Consider the following 22,124-nt stretch of genomic DNA (forward strand, 5'->3'; position numbering starts at 1 on the left):
TTTCTAGCACAACCAACGTAGATCTTTATCCTGGCATGAAATTGGTGGCACCTCCTAGTCCCTCATGGATGTTTTTCCACATCAGACAAAACCACTGGATGGTTTTGTGCAGTCTGGCAGGATTGTTAGTTGCAGTGGTGTAGAAACGGAAACAATTTGGGAGTTGTAGGTTGAAACTGAGGTGCCTAGTTCTATGAAGTGGTATTGGTACTGAACTTTGAGTACTAAATTTGTGTATATATTTAAAACAATTTTTTTTTAAGGTAGATGGCAGTGGTGGCTATTTGAGTGTCTTTGGAATACTGAGGCATTCGACATAATTGTACATCTTATAAAGAAGAATTTTGGAGCAGGGTGGCTTATAAATTCACTGCAAATTTAGAATCCAAACAAAACTAGTTTCATGTTTGTACAAAGTATTTTAAGCCATCTTGCTCTTACTGAAATTTTTTTCCTCTAGTCTATAGTTTTTGTGTCTAAGACTAGCTTCTAGTTTTCACTATGAGATTCATATTCATGGATCTGATGAATCACTTCTAGATGGTCCCAAAGGAGGTCGATGCTATGCTATCTGGTTACATACTTTATAGTCTTTATTTGCAAGTTGTCTGTGAGGATTCACAGTTTTCACTAAGTTCTTAGAAGAGCTTACATCATAGAGAGAAGATATGATCAATACCTTCCAAAAGCTTACTTTAAAGGAATATGAGGCCAGCATGGCTAACTACTAAAAATTATGAAACATTTAATAAAAGAGACACAGCGTTAAGGTTGTATTTTAACAACTTCTATAGATAAAATGGCTTCTCTTGTGGCTCAGTTGGTAAAGAATCCACCTGCAATGCATGATACCTGGGTTCGATCCCTTGGTTGGGAAGATCCCCTGGAGAAGGGAAAGGCTACCCACTCCAGTATTCTGGCCTAGAGAATTCCATGGACTGTATAGTTAAATTTGGAATTCTTTTGATGACATACTGTCTTTCTCCTCTTAATTCTCTTTAACATTCATTGTATTTCTTAGATCTCTGGGACAAAGGACTATTCAAAGTGCATTGTTACAGTAATTTCTCAATGTGTGAATGAAATAGCAAAAATGGTTTTGAATTACAAATATGATAGTGCCATATCTTTCTCTGTCTGACTTATTTCACTTAACACAATACTCTTCAAGTCCTTCCATGCTGTTGCATATGGCAACATTTAATTCTTTTTATGGTTGAATAGTATTCCATTGTGTGTGTGTGTGTGTGTGTGTGTGTGTGTGTAGCACATATATAATACATTTCCTCCATCCATTCATCTGTTAATGGACACTTAGGTTACTTTCGTATTTTGGCAATTGTAAATAATGCTGCTGTGAATGTTGGGGTGCATATATCTTTTCAAATTAGTATTTTTGTTTGTTTTGGATATATATCCAGGAGTGAAATTGCTGGGTCATATGGGAGCTGTCTAGTTTTTGAGAAACCTCCCTGCTGAGGTTGCACCTCCTACAGAGGCTTCACCAATTTACATTCCCACCAATAGAGTATGAGGATTCCTTTTTCTCCACATCCTCACGGGCGTTTATTGTTTTTGTTCTTTATGACAATAGCCTCTCTGACAGGTGTGAGGTGATATCTCATTATACTTTTGATTTTCATGTTACTGATGATTAGTGATGTTGAGTATCTTTTCATGTACTTGTTTGTCATCTCCATTTCCTCTTTGGAAAGATGTCTGTTCAGGTCTTCTGCCCATTTTTGATCAGGTGGTTCATTTTTTGATGTTGAGTTGCATAAGCTGTTTATGTATATTTTACAGTAACTCCTTATCAGTCATATCATTTGCAAATATTTTCTCCCAGTCAGTAGGTTGTCTTTTTGTTTTCTCAATGGTTTCCTTTGCTATACAAGAGCTTTTACGTTTAATTAGGTCCCATTTGCTAATTTTTTATTTCCTTTGGGTCAAAAAGATATTGTGATGATTTATGTCAAGTAGTGTTCTGCCTGTGTTTCTCTCTAGGAGTTTTATGGTTTCCAGTCTAACATAGAGGTCTTTAATCCATTTTGAGTTTATTTTTATATTTGGTGTTAGAGAATGTTCTAATTTCACTCATTTGCATGTAGCTGTCCAGTTCTGCAGTATCACTTACTGAAGCAACTGCCTTTTCTCTGTTGGATATTCTTGCCTCCTTTATTGTAGTTTAATTGACTATAAATATGTAGATCATGAAGTAGTTTTATACGTAGTTTTGAGTGCAATAAATTCTGTTAATTATTATTTAATTATCTGACACTCTTTTTTACTTTCACTGCTATCATACTCAACAGCAAACTCCATGCCAAACCAGGTTAGTTCCTTCCAATCTACACTAGAGGCTATTTCATTATTAATTTTATCATTCCTGAAAAATGTATGTTATCTTCATTTAAAACTGAAAGCTCAATAAAAGTGTATTCAGATATGGAAGGAAAGCAGAGGTAGGAAGCTGAACACCTTTATTTTTCATTCTCCAAAACACACAATTTTAACATACCCTTAAAATTTCAAGCAGCAGCTGCATCAATATTTGGAACTTAAAATGTAATAAATTCCCAGCAAAATAGAATTTGAGCAAAGTGATAAATGTTAGTATGGTATCATTGGCTTGAATTAATCAGAAGAGACATACACAGGGGGCATCCTTGGCAGGGATGAAAAAATATATGAAGAAAAGATATTAAATAATAAACAGGGAAAAGTGCAAAATGCATTCTCTCAGACAAGAACTGAAAAGCATAGCTCTTTGGGGCTAGCCAGCTGTCCTCTGGATCTTGAGAGGTAGGGTCCTGTTGTTTGGCTCTTGCTTTCACACTGCGTGTCTTCCATTATTATAGACTCTGCTTTTGAGATAAACAAGAGGGAAAGAATAGCACTCTTTATCTGACATAGTTGTGGAAAGGTTCACTGACACACCACAATCAAGAACAGGGTGTAGTTCTCCTATTTGCCTAGATCAGAGCTTTTTTGAGGACACTAGTTAGAAAGAGATCTACAAAAATGTTTTATTTTCAAGATAAAATATTTGTAACAGATTATTTCAGTGAATTATTATTGCAATGGGCCTTGCTTTAATTTTTTGTGATTTATTTTTCTGGCTATCAAGCTTGCAGAATAAATATCATATTAATGAATTGGAAGTATGAAATATGTTGACAAAATCTGAAAAAAGGTATATCCATTTTTAATTATTTAAATGTAAGCTAAAAATATGTCTACTAAAAGTAGGAGCTCTGGTATTAAAAAAAATCTCATATTACATGAATGGTTTCTTAGCATCACTTTGTTGTCTGAATGTGTGTGTGTTTGAACTAGGATTGAGAAATGTGATGATGAGATTAGGGGATGGAAGAGAGCAACTTTAAAAAATAAAGAAACTGACTTAAAATATATAGTTTAATGTTATGACAGCATTATTACTCCAGACATATTTATGAAATACTCTCATACCTGAAGAGTATGTAGTGTTAGTATCATTAAAATGTTCATAGACCTATTTGAAGCTGATAGTTCTATTGAAATATCCTTGTGGCCATGCATTGGAGATGGTGTTTGATTTCCTTGTTTACTCATTTCCCTTGGATCGAGTAAACCCAGTTCTGTTTATCCAGGGTGGCTTTGTTTTATGTCTCAAGTAGTCATTAATTTTAAACCTATGTGGCTTGGTGCCAGGCTAAAGAAGGATTTAGAGAAGTCATTTGATTTCAGTGAGTAAAATACTATCTTTACTTGGTCAAACCTTTTTTTCTTGGTTCATTGATGCCAAATGTGAATGTCACAGTTCAATTGCCCTTTTGCCATAATTGGTGAGAGTAGAATCATGTCCTGTATAGCATAAATTCATAGTGGAAGTTGAAACTTTGAGTGAAAACACATTTTTGAACTATCTTGGTATTTTGAAGTTATTATGCTATCTAGAATTTTGCTTTTTGTCTCTGAAAAATGATCCACCTTTGATTATTGCCTTTTCTTTGTATAGTTTTAACATAACATTATCATTATACCTTTTAATATTTACACAGTGATTCATTTTCATGTTATATTCATATTCACATCAGTATCATTGTTTTGTGACAGAACATTACCACATTACATTGTGACACACCTTTTGGGTTATGATGAATCCACAAAAGTGGCCATTAGGACTTGTGCTCAGAAAAATTTTTAGTCTTGAAAGCAATATAAGGGGCAAAGAACAAGAGGAAAATACTAGAAGATATACTAGATTTGGCAAAAAAAACAGCAAGAGCACTTTGGGGATTTCAAATTTGATTTATACATCTTCTAAAAAAAAAAAGCTGACTACTTTTACAGTGCTCACGAGACTAAAAGAATAGTGGTTTTGGAAGAAAGGTGAAGTATTCTTTAAATTGGCAGATAGAAAAAATTTACCAGCCAAGCAGGCCTTCATACTTGCCACAGAACCTTTCCTGACACTTCATTTATCTTAACTGCATTAGGGCTAATAATTTTTTAGTTTGGCAACTTCCAAGGAAACCTTGTTGAATATTCAGAATAAATTTCAAGGTGGTTCCTAGCTTGCTATTAGTTACATTATAATTTTAAAAATATCATCTTTCAATGGATGCTTTGTGAATTCAGTTAAGAGGGAATCTGCAGAAAGTAAAATATTGTTAATTGCTTGATAATCTTCAGTAAAAGAGTTATTGTTATTTTTAGATTATACAGTTTTTACTGATGTGAAATTTGGAATTTGTGATTAAGTTTTAATAAAGAGATGAAAAATGTTTACACCAAAGTAATGTATTATTATGGTACTAAATAATTGTCTTTTGTCCCATTCATTCTCAGCTGTTACTTCTGAGAGTTAGTGCTCTGTCTATAAAAAATATGATTTTTATGATAGCTTTTTAATTTGTCAATTTTATATATTCTCTTTTATTTGCTTCTTTTATGGATAATAACTTCATTGATTTAAACCACTGACTTTATTCCCATCTTCCTAATATAATCATTTTAAATTTAAACAATAAATGAACCTTTGTTTCTTGTTTATAACTGAAAAGTTAAATGTCTTTTGCTTTTGCACTTTGTAGAAGACAATATTTGTGCTCATTTGATATTTTTAAAAGTTGTGTGGAACAACTTTGTTCAGATAGAGCATAGAACACCTGATTATTTTTCTTCATGGCATTTATGTACTAATCTTTGTTTTTCATCTCTTAAGTACATTTACTCTTTAACAGTATTTAATATGGAGAAGGCAGTGGCACCCCACTCCATTACTCTTGCCTGGAAAATCCCATGGGCGGAGGAGCCTGGTAGGCTACAGTCCATGGGGTCGTGAAGAGTCGGACATGACTGAGCGACTTCACTTTCACTTTTCACTTTCATGCATTGGAGAAGGAAATGGAATCCTATTCCAATATTCTTGCCTGGCGGATCCCAGGGACCAGGTAGCCTGGTGGGCTGCCGTCTATGGGGTTACACAGAGTCGGACACGACTGAAGCGACTTAGTTTCAGCAACAGCTGCTGCTGCTGCTAAGTCACTTCAGTCGTGTCCAACTCTGTGCGACCCCATAGACGGCAGCCACCAGGCTACCCTGTCCGTGGGATTCTCCAGGCAAGAACACTGGAGCGGGTTGCCATTTCCTTCTCCAATGGATGACAGCAGCATTTAATATATAATTCATGTCTGTGTGATAGCAATATGTGACTTGGTGAATTTTATCTGGCTATGTATACTTCCATCATAATAAATTCCTACCCAGTGGAAACCAGGTCAGTTTAATTTTCTTGGTATTTTATCTGGTATAGCTGTATGTATAATAAGGTCATTATGAAAGTGTTGTGTTTTTTTTGTATTTATTGGTAAACTTATTCAAACAAATCTTGTTCTGTTAATGACAGAATGGAAGGCCTGCCTAGTAGAGAGCAAGGAAACCCAAATAGTTATAATGTATTGTGATCCTGAAAGCTTTTTATTGTTTTCTGCAAAAGGAACTATTGGGAAAACTATTGGAAAAATTTTAACATAGCTCTTTGAGACCTTTGGAAATTATGAAAGCATTTTGGTCCATCATTTATTCTACCCTCTAGCTCCTGAGATGGACAGTTTTAAGGCTGGGACCTGAAGGTGATGGAGCAAATTTGACAAGATCTCTGCGATCATACTTTTTAAGAGGATGAATTCTGGCATTCCTTTTTTTTTTAAGACCACCTCATCCCCTCTTACAGACATATAATGATTACTTATTTTAATATTTTTGATAAAATATTAGAAGTTGAAGTTGGAGAGAAATATGGCAAGAGACGTCAGTACCTTACTATATCAGAGTTAGAAAGTAGTGTTAGACTAAAATAATTTAGTAAATTGGAATATAGATTAGAAACTAGGATAATGAAATAATGTAGGGGACAGATATAAAGCAATGTAGTTAGAGATGAAAAATATCATGAACTCCTAAGGATAAGTAACTGAATTTAAGTAAAGTTAAAAGGCTCCTCAGTAGTAAAGAAATAATAAGGTTATTATGGGTCAACAGTTATGGGTTAACATTATGTAATGTTGTGGTTAGAGCAAGCACATTATAAGGTCATATAAATAAGAATCAAAAATGTGGGAAACTTGAGATTATTTCCCCATTGTACTTGCCATGGTCAGAACTTTTTGAAAGCATTGTTTCTGGTTCTGGGCTCTACCACTAAAGAAGGACATGGAGAACTTGGAGGAAGTTCAGAGGAGGACCACAAAGATGATTAAAGGGTTGAAAAAGAAACCTAAAAGAAAAATTTTAAAGTAGCAGGGATTTTTATTATTCCAGAGATGACTTAGAGGTATTTAATTTATGCATTAAAGTATGGAGAACAGATTGTCTCAATCTTCACTGAAGGTCAAACAAGAAATCAATTTAAACTGTGTCATGAAGGGTTTAGATTAGATATGAGGAAAATTTTACAGATAGAATGATATAATAAGTGAGTATGGTATATGTGAAACCTTTTGCAACACTATAGATCCTTATTGATTACATCAAAGGGCATTTGAGGCATTTATGATCACAGTAGCTCATTAGGTAAGCCTGTGTTTTTTTGGTTTTTTGTTTTTTTTTCCCTAAGGAAAGTTAACAGTTAATTCTGACTTATGATCAGTCTTTTGGAAAATGTTTCTAATTGACTTGATAGAGGTAATATAATTCAAGTTATAATCAAGTATGTTAATAACAGTGTAGTATATAACGTTCTGTTAAATCAGAATAGTCAATATGACCTCTTTGCCCACTTTCTTTAACTAGACCATGCTTTCTAAAGACAGATGACAGCTGTTCATTGGTTTTATTGTGAATATCAATAAAAGAGAGGAATGATTAGTTTATCTTTGCAAATCAACTACTATAGTACTGACAGAACTAGACTATTGGTTGCTGTGGCTAGATATAAAAGACCCGCATACTAACAACAGAAAAATTCTTCTCCCTATTGAGCAGTGCTTTACATGTATATTATGCTTTTCCTTTTTTGCTTTAAATAGCTTCTTTGGTTTTGAGGTTTTTGAGGAAAAAGACAAAATAAGCTATGTACTTTATTTTAAGGCAGAGAGCTCTTGTGGTCTACCATGTTCCATAAAACCAAAAAGATGCTACAGTAAAAATATAGAAAGAAAAAAACATTTTAGATGTAGTAAGTATGTAAAGTTATTTGTATAAAGTGTCCTTATGTTATAAATAATATAAAATGGACTGATGCATTTTTCATTGTTTATAAAGAGAAATTTTATTTTTTAGAAAACCAACCTTTTTTTTTTCATTCAGCAATCTTATCCTTTTTTGTTCTAGGTGCTATAATGATTTTAAATATTTTAGTATTGAAAGTATATGATGTGGGGGGCTTCCCCAGTGGTCCAGTGGTGAAGACTGTGCACTCTTACTGCTGGGGGTGTATATTCAGCACTAGTTGTGGAACTAAGATCCCACATATCACATAGCAAGAAAAAAAGCGAAAGAAAGAAATGACGTGTTTGTTCCTGAAACTGCAAGTTAAGTTCAGTCATTCAGTTGTGTCTGACTCTTTGCAACCCCATGAACCACAGCACGTCAGGCCTCCCTGTCCATCAGCAACTCCCGGAGCCCACCCAAACCCATGTCCATTGAGTCAGTGATGCCAGCCAACCAGCTCATCCTCTGTCATCCCCTTCTCCTCCTACCCTCAATCTTTCCCAGCATCAGGGTCTTTTCAAATGAGTCAGCTCTTCGCATGAGGTGGCCAAAGTATTGGAGTTTCAGCTTCAACATCAGTCCTTCCAACAAACACCCAGCATTGATCTCCTTTAGGATGGACTGGTGGATCTCCTTACAACTGCAAGAGAATATTGAAATTTGTATTTACTTTCTAAAGAAGAAAGTGTATATCTCAGGGTGGCATTTATTAATTAGATGAATTTAGATACTCTAGAACCTGGTGCTTAACCTTGGAGATTTAAAAAGCTGCTTTTTGTCAGCATTCAATTCCACTTTTAAAGATTTACTCACAATTAACCAAACTTTTGAAACTGATCTATATAAAATAAAAATGCCCCATTTATTATTAATTTACAGTAACAAATATGACTGACTGGACTAAACTGTACAAGTTAACATAGCATTTTTCTTCCTTGTTGCTAAAATCACATGAAAAGCTTAATCATAATTTGAGCACCATTTAATAATTTTGCAGTGATAAATATAAATATCCCAAGGATAAAAAATCCATCAAATTCTCATCATTATTGTCTTTTGTTGTCTTTCTTTCTCTCTTTTTTTTTTTGGAGGGGTACAATGATGGGCAGATTTTATTATAATTCCTAAATACTGATGACAGTATTTGGGAATAAAATGAAGTTTATATAAGTAATTATGGTGTAAAGCAGCAATGTAAAACGTAAGAATGCTGTAATAATTAGATAAGGAATAGATCACATCTGGCATAATATAGGATGAGATATTTGAAATGAGCTTAAAGTATCTCTAGAATTACACTATATAAATGGGAGAGTATATTGCATCATCAAAGTATGGGTTACAGGAAAATTGAGGGCCTTTTAAAAAATATTTTTAAACTTATTTTGTAGTGAACTATAGCCAATTAACAGTATTGTGATAGTGAACAGTGAAGGGACTCAGCCATATGCTTGTATTTATCCATTCTCCCCCAAACTCTTGTTCTATCCAGGCTGCCACATAACACTGAGCCGAGTTCCATGTGCTATGCCGTAGGTCCTTGTGGTTATCCATTTTAAATATAGCAGTGTGTACATGTCCATCTGAAACTCTCCAACTGTCCCTGCCCTCATCCTTCCCCCAGCAACCATAAGTTCATCCTCTAAGTCTGTGGGTCTCTTTCTGTTTTGTAAGTTCATTTGTATCATTTCTTTTTAGATTCCACATATGAGAAATGTCATATGATATTTCTCCTTCTCTATCTGATTTGATTCACTCTGTATAACAATCTCTAGGTCCATCCATGTTGCTGCAATTGGCATTATCTCATTCTTTTTAATGGCTGATTAATAGTCCCGTTGAATATATGTACCACATCTTCTTTACCCATTCCTCTGTGGATGGACATTTAGCGTGCTTCCGTGTCTTGGCTATTGTAAACAGTGCTGCCATGAACATTGGGGTGCATATATTCTTTTGGATCATGTTTTTCTCTGGATTTATGGCCAGGAATGGGATTTCAGAGTCATATGGTAGCTCTAATTTTAGTTTTTTAAGAAACCTCCATATCGTTCTCCATAATGGCTATAGTAATTTACATTCCTATCACTTTTTATTTATTTTTTTTAAAATATTTATTTATGTATTTGGCTGTGTTAGGTCTTAGCTGAGGCACACAAGATCTTCGCTGCAACTTGCTGGATCTTTTGTTGCGGTGCACAGTCTCGCTAGCTGTGGCACGAGGGCTTAGCTGCTCTGTGGCACGTGGGATCCTAGTTCCCTGACCAGGGACTGAACCTGAGTCCCCTACATTGCAAAGCAAACTCTTAACCACCAGACCACCAGGGAAGTCCCTCCTATCACTTTTTAGACAGTGGTGAATATCATGTCAAATTTAGCTAAAATAAAAGACATATGTAGGGAGAAGTAAAAGGTAGTTGTAGAAGGGTAAATTGAGATTTTTGAGGGTCTTGAACTCCAAGCTAAAGTGCTTAGATTTTTTGGAGACAATTGAGTTTTTGAGTGGGAGAATGGTATGAGCAGAGCTAAGCTTTAGGTATTATAATAATAATAATAATATATTAGGTAGAGTGGGATAAAAGATATTTGCATTCACCCCAACAAGAGATGCATAGCATATAAATTAAGGAGTTAAGAGTAGAGTTGAAACTCAAAGGAAGAATATAGCTAACTTGAGAAAACGTTATCCACTTCTTATTGAAAAATAAAGGAAAAGTAGAACACAATAATAACTAAAATGACTAAAGTTGCGTCCAATAAATTGTTCTCCACTGATGTAAAAGAGTGAAAAGATTTGCTCTTTTTGGTGATGCCTGATTAATCTTTTACTGATCTTAGAAAAGCTTCTAAGCTTCTTCAGATGAGAAATTTGTTAGTCTTGTCCATGTTTTTCCCTACCCCAACACTTGGTAAATACTCAGTAAATATTTGTTCAAAAAAGGAATTAATTTTCTAAATTTATGAGAGAATCTTTTAGTAGATAATTTTTTAAATGAATCAAACTTACTCCATTATCTAGGCATTGCTATGTTAAATGTACCTTTAAAAAAAAATTCTGCTTCCCTGACAAACACACAAGAACTTCAGTATTTAACTTTGTTTTAGTACTTTAAAATAACTTTCGCCTCATTAACTAGTGCCAAGGGCATTGGGAAATATGCTTGCAGAAGCATAAACTGACAAATGAATAAATTTTCTCTTTGATTTTCTTTCTAAATCGTGATATATTATTTACCATAAATAAATTGTTTCTATATTTCTCCACGTTCACAAAAATGGGATATTTTTCTAGAGGACATTAATTCTATAAACACTAAATACCTATTATGTGCCAGGCCTTTTGCTGGGTACTGGGATACAGTAGGGAGCAAACAGTCTAGTCTCTAATCTCAAAGAATTTGCAATCTAGTGGGAAGGCATACATATCAAAATACCCATCTGATGGAAAGGAAAAGGTATGGAAAGGTATGAAGGAAAAATTTAGGGAGTTCCACAGGTACTGATTAGGGAAAACTCATCTAGTCAGGGGAGACTTCCTTGAGGAACTGCATTACTAGGAATTTGAAAGATTAGTAAGAGTAACCCAGCAAAGAGAGTAAGGTTGGTTGAAAAGTGTTTCAAATAGAGGGAAGAGCAAAATCAGAGCTCGTGAAATGGAAAATATGATATGTTCAGGAAACCAAAAGAAGACAAATACAGCTTGATTGTAGAGAGGGGACAGAGGTAGACCTAAGGTTATTGAAGTGAGCAAGGATGAGATCATTACAATATGAATGATAATCCTTAATTGTGTTTGTTTTCTAGGATTTTAATATGAAAAAAATTATCAGATAAATGTGCCAAAACATAGTGATGTTCATTGCAGTTAAGTTTATATCAGCGAAAACTTAGGAACCATTTATGTTTTCAATGATAGAAAATTGTTTAAATAAATTTTGTTACAGTAGAATTTGATAAAGTCATTAAAATGATGTGCATATTTCTTTACTAACATAAAAATATGCTAAAAATATATTGTTAACTACCAGACAGAATGCAAACAATGCAATATCCTGATTTTGTGAATGAGTAGAAATATAGAAGCAATTTATTCATGGAAAATTATATATCATGATTAGTGACAAAACAATCAAGGATAAAATTTGTTAGTTAACTAGGAGATGTAGAAAGATTGAAATGCTATTGAGGATAGGCCCGAAGGACCAAAATGATAATCTTTTGAATTGAGGCTACTGGTTATTGTAAAGTAATGAAAATCCTGTGTTGGTAGGCCTTTTATAACTTACATATGAAAGTTTCAATCTTGTCAGGTTTATCAACATTTTGCTATAATAGTTTGGAGACTGTTTTGCAAAATCATTGTTTGCTAACTATCTTTATGCTTCCCAACAGAAAAATCCTAGTAGACTGAATGGAAAATTCATATTATAATGTGAATAACCAGAGTTGTGTTTTACAGTTTAAAGGTAAATCTTTATTTCATCCCATGAGCAAAACATGGGTAACCTCTGACATAAGACAGGAATTAGTAGCTAAATATGTATTTATTAAACAAATGACATATCTTTGAGGACTAATGTATAAGGTATTCACATAATAATAATTATGTCCCTTTATCAAATAATATACATATGGTTGTCTTGCGTTTTAGGAGTTCAAAAATATTAGCAAGTAACTTTTCCAAGATAATTAAGGTTGTTTGGATACAGAGATAAGTATTATAAAACATGTAACTTGGGGAAAAATATAACTTATGAAGTGAAGTTCATAAATTGAATCAAATTTGCTGTTTAAAGTAGTGTTGTGGACTGAATGTGGTCCCCTAAAATACATATTTCATCATCTTAACCCCCAGGGTTATAGTATTAGGAGGTAAGACCTTTAGGAAGTAATTAGATTAGATGAGGTTTTGAGGGTAGAGCCCCCATGATGAAATTGGTGCCCTTATAAGATGGCAATACCAGAGCCCACCCCCTCTCTCTGCCATGTGAGGATACAGTAAAGAGGTGGCTGTCTGCGAGTTGGTAAGAGGTCCTTCACCAGACCTAGGATCTGCCAGCCCCTTGATCTTGGACTTACTAGCTCCAGAAATATGAGAAATAAATATTTGTTGATAAAGCCACTCAGTCTCTGGTATTTTATTACACAGCCCAAGCTGACTAATTCAGCAGTTGGCACTGAGAAGTGGGGTAGGTTTAAAACTGGGTAGTGTGTAAAGACTGAAAAAGTTTTAAGGTGCCTGCTAGAAGAAGCTTAGTTGCTATGAAGGGGCTTTTAAAGGTGATTCTGGTGAGAGGTCATAAAAGGAGGAGAGTTAGTTACAGAGAAAGCTTCAGTGTTCTTAGAATATATACAATCATGAGCAGAATGTTGATAAAAATATGGATGGAAAGACCATTTTGGTGATGTCTCTGTCAGAAGGGAGGGTTATTGGACAATGGATAAAAGGTGAATCTTACTGAAACTTGTCATAAAGTGGCAAAAAAGCTTGGCCAAATTATGTTTGTGTTCCAGTGTTTTGTAGAAGGTAGAACTTGTGAGAAAAGAAATTGGATATTTAGCTGAGAAGATTTCTAAGCAAAGCATTGAAGGAGTGCCTTAGTTCCTCCTGATTGCTTAAAATAAAATATAAGAAGAGAGACATGAAGAAGGAATTATTAAACAGAAAAGAATCTGGACTTCAAGATTTGGAAAATCCTCATCCTGTCCAAATTGCAAAAAGTGAGGAAATGTGTTCAAAAGAGAACACTAAGTGTGTGGCTGACTGAACCATTTGACAAGGAGAGTAGTGTGGTTATGAGCTACAGACCTCTTCAGCCATCTAAACAGTCAGGAATAGAAATGGGATTATACTAGGAAAAAATTGCCAGCTGGGACAAAAGGAAACAGAAAATAGGATGGAATGAAAGAAAGCTGTGAATGTGAATTATCCTTCAAGAAAAGGGAAGACCCTAAAGACAATTCAGAGACCAGCAGGGCTACTACTCCCACCACAGGCCCAGACGGTGCAGCCTGGGAAGCAAGACTGGCTCTACCTGGTTTCAAAGGCCAAGGCTTTGCCCTGCAGAGCTGCATGGGAGGGCTCTCACAGAAAGCTGAGTGGGTGAAGCCAAGTGGGCAACACTCTGCCAAGCTGAAGGGGTGAGGCCACCTCAGGAAGCCATGGGATGATACCACCACCCCAATGGTTCTAGAAGGGAGAACATCGTATCAGAGAGCATTATCCTCAAGCCTTAAGGTCTAATAGCATTTGCTTGCTACATTTTAGACTTACTAGGGACTCATCACCCCCTTCTTCATTCTAATTTCTACCTTTTGGAATAAGAACATCTATTCTATGCCTGTCCCTCCATTTGGAAACACATAACTTTTCTAATTTCAGAAGTTCACAACTGAAAAGGAATTTTGCCTCAGGATGAATTATGCCTAGAGTCTTACCCATATCTGATTTAGCCGATACTTAGGTAAGACTCTGGACTTTAGAGTTGATACTGGAATGCATTAAGACTTTTGAGGTTGCTGTGATAGAATGAACATATTTGGACATGAGAAGGACATAAATTTGGGGGGTAGCAGTGAAATGTTATGGACTGAATGTATATCTCCTCTGGAGTGCTGTAGTCCATGTCCATGGAGTCGCAGAGTCAGACACAACTGAGCCACCGAACCACACCCCCCATTCCAGTGTTTAAGTCCTAATCCCCAATATGATGATATTTGAAGGTGGAGCCTTTGTGAAGTAATTAGGTTTAGTTGAAATCATGAGGTCATTAGTGCCCTTATTAGAAGAGGAAGAGACACAGAGCTCTCTGTCTCTTCATGAGAGCAAGCACCAATGAAAAGTCCTGTGCACACAGTTGTGTACAGGCCAGAAAGCGGGCTCTCACCAGACAGTGAATCTTCAGCCACCTTGACCTTGGAATTCCCAGGTTCTCAAATATATTAGATTAAAATAATTTTTCTCATTTTATTACAATTGTTTTAGAACTGAGGCCATTTTTTTACAATGAGCCTTAGTACATGAAAAGAAAGCTGCAGAGTGCTGTGTCACCATCACTTGGCTTTTGCCACCACATCTAAGAGAACAAAGTGAGACAGCACAGTACATAGGACATTCTGTTTGGAAGTTAGTCTGTGATTTGATATTAAACAAATGAGTCTCAAGGTTTCGATTTTGATTCATTTCACTTTCAAAAGTAGATCACTGAAAGGAATGCTTCTTTGCAATGATTGTTTCACTTGCATAAGAATGGAAAGTAGTTTTTGAAGAAAGTTCTGAAGAACCCACCCAGGTATTACATCACTGTAAGCTAGGGCTATATTGTACAGATCTTAAAATGGAGCTTCATGATATGTTTTGGTCAGTTTCCTCTGATAGCCCTGTCTAGCCAAAGTGATTAGGAGATTAAACAGTTTAAAGTATCCACAGCAGAAAAGTATACCAGTGTTATAGTAACAGATATTTAGCTAACTCTGGTTTTGATCTTGGTCAGTCAATTCACCCTGATGAATTGAGGGTAAGGAAATGACAATGTATGCATTCATCTACTCATTTAAAAAGATCCCTGATTTCCTTTTAGGTATCTGGCTTTATCTAGAATCCTTTTGATCACTTTTCTTAGCTCTTTTTCACCTGCCTTGATTGAGCCCTTTATTTTTCTTTCATGAAAAGAAAACAAAGAAAAAAGTACCATAGTGAAAAAGTGCAATTTTTCTATTTAAATTAGTATCTGGAAAATCTTTTCTCATTATATTTTAGCTTTTCTCTCACTACTTAGGACTTCAGTGTATTTCTTAGCCTAGTCTGTAGTTTAGACAAAGGCCCAAGTTTGGGGACTCCTGCCATATTTGGATTGGTCAAGATTTATTAGAGATTGATAAGGGTGCTGAGAGTATTATTTTTGTGTTACTTTATCACCCATTCCTTCCATCAGCCAGGAATTTTTATTGTCAGACTGACCTACGCTAATATGATCAGGCATACTCTTAGGGTTTGGTGAGTGTATGGTGTCAACTGTAATGAAGGGAAGTTTTAGATCAAATTTCATTAAGCATACAAATATTTATAAAGTAAGCAAGGAGTCAAAAACTAGGTCATACTCCTTGTGTTATATGTTGGATGACATTTCAGCTGTTGTTTTGGTACTCTTTGTGTGAAAAAAATGAATTGCATATGTGCATGAACATATTTTAGGGGCAGAATTCTATTACTCTTAGAGTTGTCAGTTAGCACTGTAATACTCAAACCACTAAGTGGGCACACAAGACAAATCTTAGAATCTTTACCCTAGTGTATAGCCTGCAAAGTTTGCTGAATTATTGTAAGTGTTCATGAAGAGTAGTAGAGTACTTCTGCGGTCTTTCGGCCAATCTACAGATCTGGAGCATCATTAATTTTTTTTTTTTCAATGAAAAACCCATTTTCAGCATTTGTTGTTGCTTTTCAGTTGCTAAGTCATGTCTGACTCATTGTGACCTCATGAACTGTAGCATGCCAGGCTTCTGTCTCCATCACTATCTCCATGAATTTCCTCAGATTCATGTCCATTGAATCAGTGATGTCATCCAGCCAGCTCATCCTCTGTCACCCCTTTCTCCTCTTGCCCTCAGTTTTTCGCAGCATCAGGGTCTATTCCAGTGAGTCAGCTCTTTGCATCTAGTGGCCAGAGTATTGGAGCTTCAGTTTCAGCATCAGTCCTTCCAATGAATATTCAGGGTTTATTTCCTTTAGGATTGACTGGTTTGATCTCCTTACAGTCCAAGGGACCCTCAAGAGTCTTCTCCAGCACCACAGTTTGAAAGCATCAATTCTTTGGCTCTCAGCCTTCTTTATGGTCTAACTATCACATCCATATATGTGACTACTGGAAAAACTATAGCTTTGACTATATGGACCTTTGTCAGCAAAGTGATGTCCCTGCTTTTTAAAACACTGTCCAGGTTTCTTTAAAAAAAAATTTTTTTTTTTTAATTGAAGGATAATTGCTTTAAAGAATTTTGTTGTTTTTTATCAAAGATCAACATCAATCAGCCATAGATATACATATGTCCCCTCCCTCTCATTTCCATCTTTATCTCATCAATATAAAGCCCCTGTTTGAGTTCCCTGCATCATACAACAAATTCCCATTGGCTGTCTGTTTTGCATATGGTAATGTAAGTTTCCATGTTACTCTCTCCATACATTTCACCAGTATCTAGGTTTGACATAGCTATTCTTCCAAAGAGCAAGTGTCTTTTAATTTTGTGGCTGCAGTCACCATCTGCATTGATTCTGGAGCCCAAGAAAATGAAATCTGACACTGTTCCCACATTTTCCTGATCTATTTGCATGATGTAATAGGACTAGATGCCATGATCTTAGTGTTTTGAATGTTGAGTTTTTAGCCAGCTTTTCCACTCTCCTCTTTTCACTTTCATCAAAAGGCTTTTAGTTCCTCTTCACTTTCTGCCATTAAAGTAGTATCATCTGCATATCTGAGGTTATTGATATTTTTCCTGGCAATCTTGATTCCAGCTTGTGATTCATCTAGCCCAGCATTTCAAATAATGTACTCTGGATATAAGTTGAATAAGCAGGATGACAATATACAGCCTTGATATACTCCTTTCCCAATTTTGAACCTGTTCATTGTTCCATGTCTGGTTCTACCTGTTACTTTTTGTCCTACATACAGGTTTCTAAGGAGGCAGATAACATGTATTAAATATTAATTAGGCTAGCTATCAGTTATCTCTTGTGTTGATAATCAGAGGCCCATATAGCCAAAATGCTTTCTGATTAAATCTTGGCTAAACAAAAACTTATTAGGCTTCCCTGGTGCCTCAGTCAGTAAAGAAATCTGACTGCAGTGAGGGATACCCAGGTTCAATCCTTGGGTCAGGCAGAACTTTGGAGAAGAGAGTGGCAACCCACTCCACTGTTCTTGCCTGGAATTTCCATGGACTGAGGAGCCTAAAGTGCTACAGTCCATGGGGTTGCAAAGCGTCAGACATGACTGAGCGACTAACACTGAGGGACGATGTAATAGAGTATACATTGCCTGGATAGTTCAGTCGTTGGAGCATCAGACTTTTAATCTGAGGGTCCAGGGTTCATGTCCCTGTTCGGGTGCTAAGGCTTCATATTTTTTTTTTTTTTTTAGGAGACTTCCCTGTAGCTCAAACAGTAAAGAATCTGCCTGTAAGGCAGAAGACCAGAGTTTGATCCCTGGGTTGGAAAGTTCCTCTGGAGAAGGGAATGGCAATCCACTCCAGTATTCTTGCCTGGAGAATTCCATGGACAGGGCTACAGACTGTGGGGTTGCAAAGAGTTGGACACGACTGAGCAACGAACACGCACATAGTAAAAAGAGTAAAAATCATTATATTCTCTCCACTCTATCACCTCCCACTCTCAGATACCCACCATTTACCTTCCACACTTATCTGTATGCAAACTTAATCTGTATACACATTCATATAAACATACTTAAAAATATTTCCTATTGTGCAAACTTATTTTAAGTTTCTTTTGCCTATAGGAAAAAAAAATCTGTTTGGCATTCAGAGTATTTAATAATGTATCCTTCCCACAACAACTCCCCAAATTCGTATTCTGATATTTTGCCCTATACTTTGAGTGTTTCAGTCTCTCTTGAATTTTTCATGGTTCCCTGCACATGCCATGGTGCTGCTGCTGCTGCTGCTAAGTCGCTTCAGTCGTGTCCGACTCTGTGCGACCTCATAGATGGCAGCCCACCAGGCTCCCCCGTCCCTGAGATTCTCCAGGCAAGAACACTGGAGTGGGTTGCCATTTCCTTCTCCAATGCGTGAAAGTGAAAAGTGAAAGTGAAGTCACTCAGTCGTGTCCGACCCTCAGCGACCCCATGGACTGCATGCAGCCTTCCAGGCTCCTCTGTTCATGGGATTTTCCAGGCAAGAGTACTGGAGTGGGGTGCCATTGCCTTCTCCGTGCATATGCCATACCCTTTCCAAACTCGGCTTCTTTGACTATTTTGTTATCTACCTAGAATGCATTTACTTTTCTATTTTATCTGGCTAGATCTTTGAAATCCATTTCGGATGTTATGTTCTATATGCATCCGTTTCCTAGTTTTCTATTATGGAATCATTCCTTCATCTGTATTTCCACAGTTTTTTGTTTATAACTTGATTGTGACAATAATCTTAATTATAATAGCTAGCAAGTATTAGCTCTATTATGTGTAAGTTTAGCTTTTTAACATTTATTTAATCATCTTTTAGCATTTTGTAGCTTATCTGCTTATGTGTCTTTTCCCAAATAGACTATAACTTACTTGTTCATCTTTAGGTTCAAGTATATAGCACTATACCTGGGCACATGATAGGTACTCAGTACATCTGTATATAAAAGAATGAATGTAAAAATGTTGCTTTTAGTACTTGATACTATAGGTGAAGCATAGGTCATAATTGTTCTCTGTGAGTATAGAACAGAGAAGGATAGAGTATGAATTGAATGAAGAAGCCAATAAGAAATGATGTCTTTTCTCTATAGAATGGCTTATAGAAAAATTCTATAGATATACTAAAGGACTGGAGAAAGCTGAAGAAAATGCAAATAGATATATCTTATTCTAGGATGCTTTAGTTTTTATTATTGGTGTCTTTAGCCTTTGTGTAAGTATTTTTGCAGTCATGACAGAATGAAATAATATTCATCAAGTGTAATATAAAGGGTATAGGCAAAATGAGGGCAAGAAGAGAAGAGAAGAAAGGACTGCTAAGAGGTGGAAATATAAGTTGTGTTTGTCTGTGGTTTTCAATTTTTTTGCTTAATTTGACCCCTAAAATAATTTTGAGAAATGATGTTCCACTTTGCATATTTTAAATCTAAAATACTTTAATTGCAAGTTTAAGTAGCTACAGAGACTATAGCTAAAAACATATATTGTGTAAATGCTTCAAATAAATTTTTTCAAAACTTTGGAGGTGCCTACTTCATTGTCATGAAAAAATGTCTACATAAAATCTAACTGGCTACATCATTCCTAGCTTCCAAATTACTTAGCTAAGTCAGACTTTGATGTCTTTATTTTTTAGATCAAATCAGCCTGTTAATACACTCCATGACAACCATCTCAATTCTGAATTCTAATTATGAGATAGATAGATTTACTTATAAACAGTCAGATAGACTGACAGACACAGGATCTTCCCAGGATGAAGCAAGCATCATCCTCTTCGGTTTTTCTTGCTTTTCACAAAAGGATTATCTTCTAGGATCAATGCATTCTTGAATTATCCACTTGCATTATGCTCTGGAGACTTTTATCCCCAGGGGAACAATGCATGGTGACAAGGTTTGGGAAGGGTGAGAAGTATGCTTTCTTTTTTTTTGTAAAGTAGAGACAGGCTGATTATGAAAAGTGAAAGAGGGACAGAATATTGGTGACTTGCAGATGCATTTTCAGCAAATCAACTTTAGGTAGGGGTACAAATGGAAATTAATGATTTGGAAATAGGCTCCGTTTAATAGGTAATGCATTTGTATCTGCATTACCAATGAGAGGTCTGTTTATGTTATGTTGAAGATTGCTGGTTTGGGTGGTGTCTATGTAATGTCATAGGCATTACACATATAATCACAAGATAAATTGATTGTGACACCCAGAATATATATTCAAGAGTGTACTAGATACTGGTATCTATCTTATATTTAGGAGTGTACCAGATGCTGCAATCCTGTGGTTTACTAATTACAGGAAAAGAGAGGGCGTGAATGTGTGAATGGTCAGAAGATAAAGTTATGCAAGAGAAGAAATCCCTTTTCTCAAATATAAAGTCATTGAGATCAAGATTTTGAAATTCAAAAGTAGGCAAAAGGAATCTTCAGGGATTTTAATGAAATAACCAACAGTATAATATTTGTTTCTTGAAAATACATTTTGATCTGATGAACAGGAATGAGATTGATTATTAACCCCTTCTTCAAGTGATATGGACTAACCATTTATATACAATAAAATAAAAAAAAACACTTTTCCAACTTAGATTTTCCTGTAGTTGGTGAAAGTTTATTCTTTTTCCCAAAAAAGCTTTTCCTTTTTAGTATAAATTGTAGGCAAACAAAAATGTTCAGTCTTTTTAATTTTATTTTTTATTTTCACTGTAGTTGTTTGAAAACTTTTGATTTTAGAGATTAGATTAAAAAGGTATTATAAAAGTACTTAAATGTCTGCATCAATATTGATTTAGCATTCTAAATGTAATATATATTAAAATATGGAGTGTTATGGATTCCATTTTTTATACTGAGTTTTAATGTAGTACAGCATGGAATAAGTATCTGACCAACATTAGGAAAGCTTTCTATTGAGCTGTTTTTTTAGTTCTTTGATATACAACTAGGAAAACTATATGATATCAATTTTATTCCCATTGTTGTTTTGCCCTATTTTTTTTTAAACAAGAACCTGTGTTAGAGTTGAAGGAATTCCAAATATTGCTTATAGCTCAGAAGTATAAAATACCGTCTGTGGCTATAATAAAAAAAAAAGTTCCAGCAGGTCCAAAAGATATTGGGAATAAAAAGCCACCCGTTTGCTTTTTGTAGAAGCAGTAGCATTCTGCAGACAGGCTATTCTAGCTTCAAAACAGTATGGTAGATGGTTTTATGGAACTTGCAATTACAGAAATCCACTTTAACCTTTCTTTCTTACTGGCAGGTGTCCCATTGGCTTGCAGCCAGAGGCTGTGAGTGTAGTACAGCCGGCGTGTCCCCCAGAGTGCTGAAAATGCCGACACTCCAGCTGGCTGCTTATAATTGCACTGATTGTGGTCTGACAACCAAAGCTCCATGAAAGAAATGTGATGAATATACAAAACATTTAAAAAATTTGATCAGATTACAAATTTCATTTCTCTTTTTTCTCCTCTATAGATATGATATCTGCACTTATAAAAATAAGCCCTGTGGAACACTGGGTAAGTTTTTTATAAAGGGAGGATAGTTCAGATTGTCTTTTCGGTCCAATAGTTTTACTTTTTAATCATTATTAATTTGGTAATTTTCGTTTCTGGCACATCTGAAATTATTCCTATAAAGTATTAAACCTGACCTTTGTGGATATGTCACTGATTAGGAAACAAGTAGAATGATGATTAAAAACAAATTAGAAGGTGTTTCAAAATCTTCACACAGTAATACTAAATCAAAAGTTACCACTCATTTTCATATAATCCATCTCTGTAATGTATTTTCCAAAAATACTGAGAGTTTGAGGGCAAATTAAAGCACCTTCAAATCTCAGGAAAGGAAAGGAAAAAGAAACTTGGGAGATACTTCATGCAGAGACATTAAGAACAGTGCTTCTTTTGGTCCAAATTTGTGGAAAGATTATGTCCTCATACATTAAGATATTATTGGAAATTTTATTACCTGTACAGAAAAAAAATCCAAT

At 35.4% G+C, this 22,124-nt stretch overlaps 1 protein-coding gene across 1 annotated transcript in view; it reads left to right on the forward strand.

Moving 5' to 3' along the window:
- Positions 1-22,124, forward strand: part of ADAMTS6 (ADAM metallopeptidase with thrombospondin type 1 motif 6) — a 273,198-nt gene that overhangs the window by 78,420 nt on the left and 172,654 nt on the right. The window contains exon 7 of the mRNA XM_025270471.2: positions 21,605-21,648. Coding sequence (XP_025126256.1) covers positions 21,605-21,648 — 44 coding nt within the window. The remainder of the gene's footprint in view (positions 1-21,604; positions 21,649-22,124) is intronic.

This window comes from Bubalus bubalis, chromosome 19 (assembly GCF_019923935.1).
Source record: "Bubalus bubalis isolate 160015118507 breed Murrah chromosome 19, NDDB_SH_1, whole genome shotgun sequence".
Classification (NCBI taxonomy): domain Eukaryota; kingdom Metazoa; phylum Chordata; class Mammalia; order Artiodactyla; family Bovidae; genus Bubalus; species Bubalus bubalis.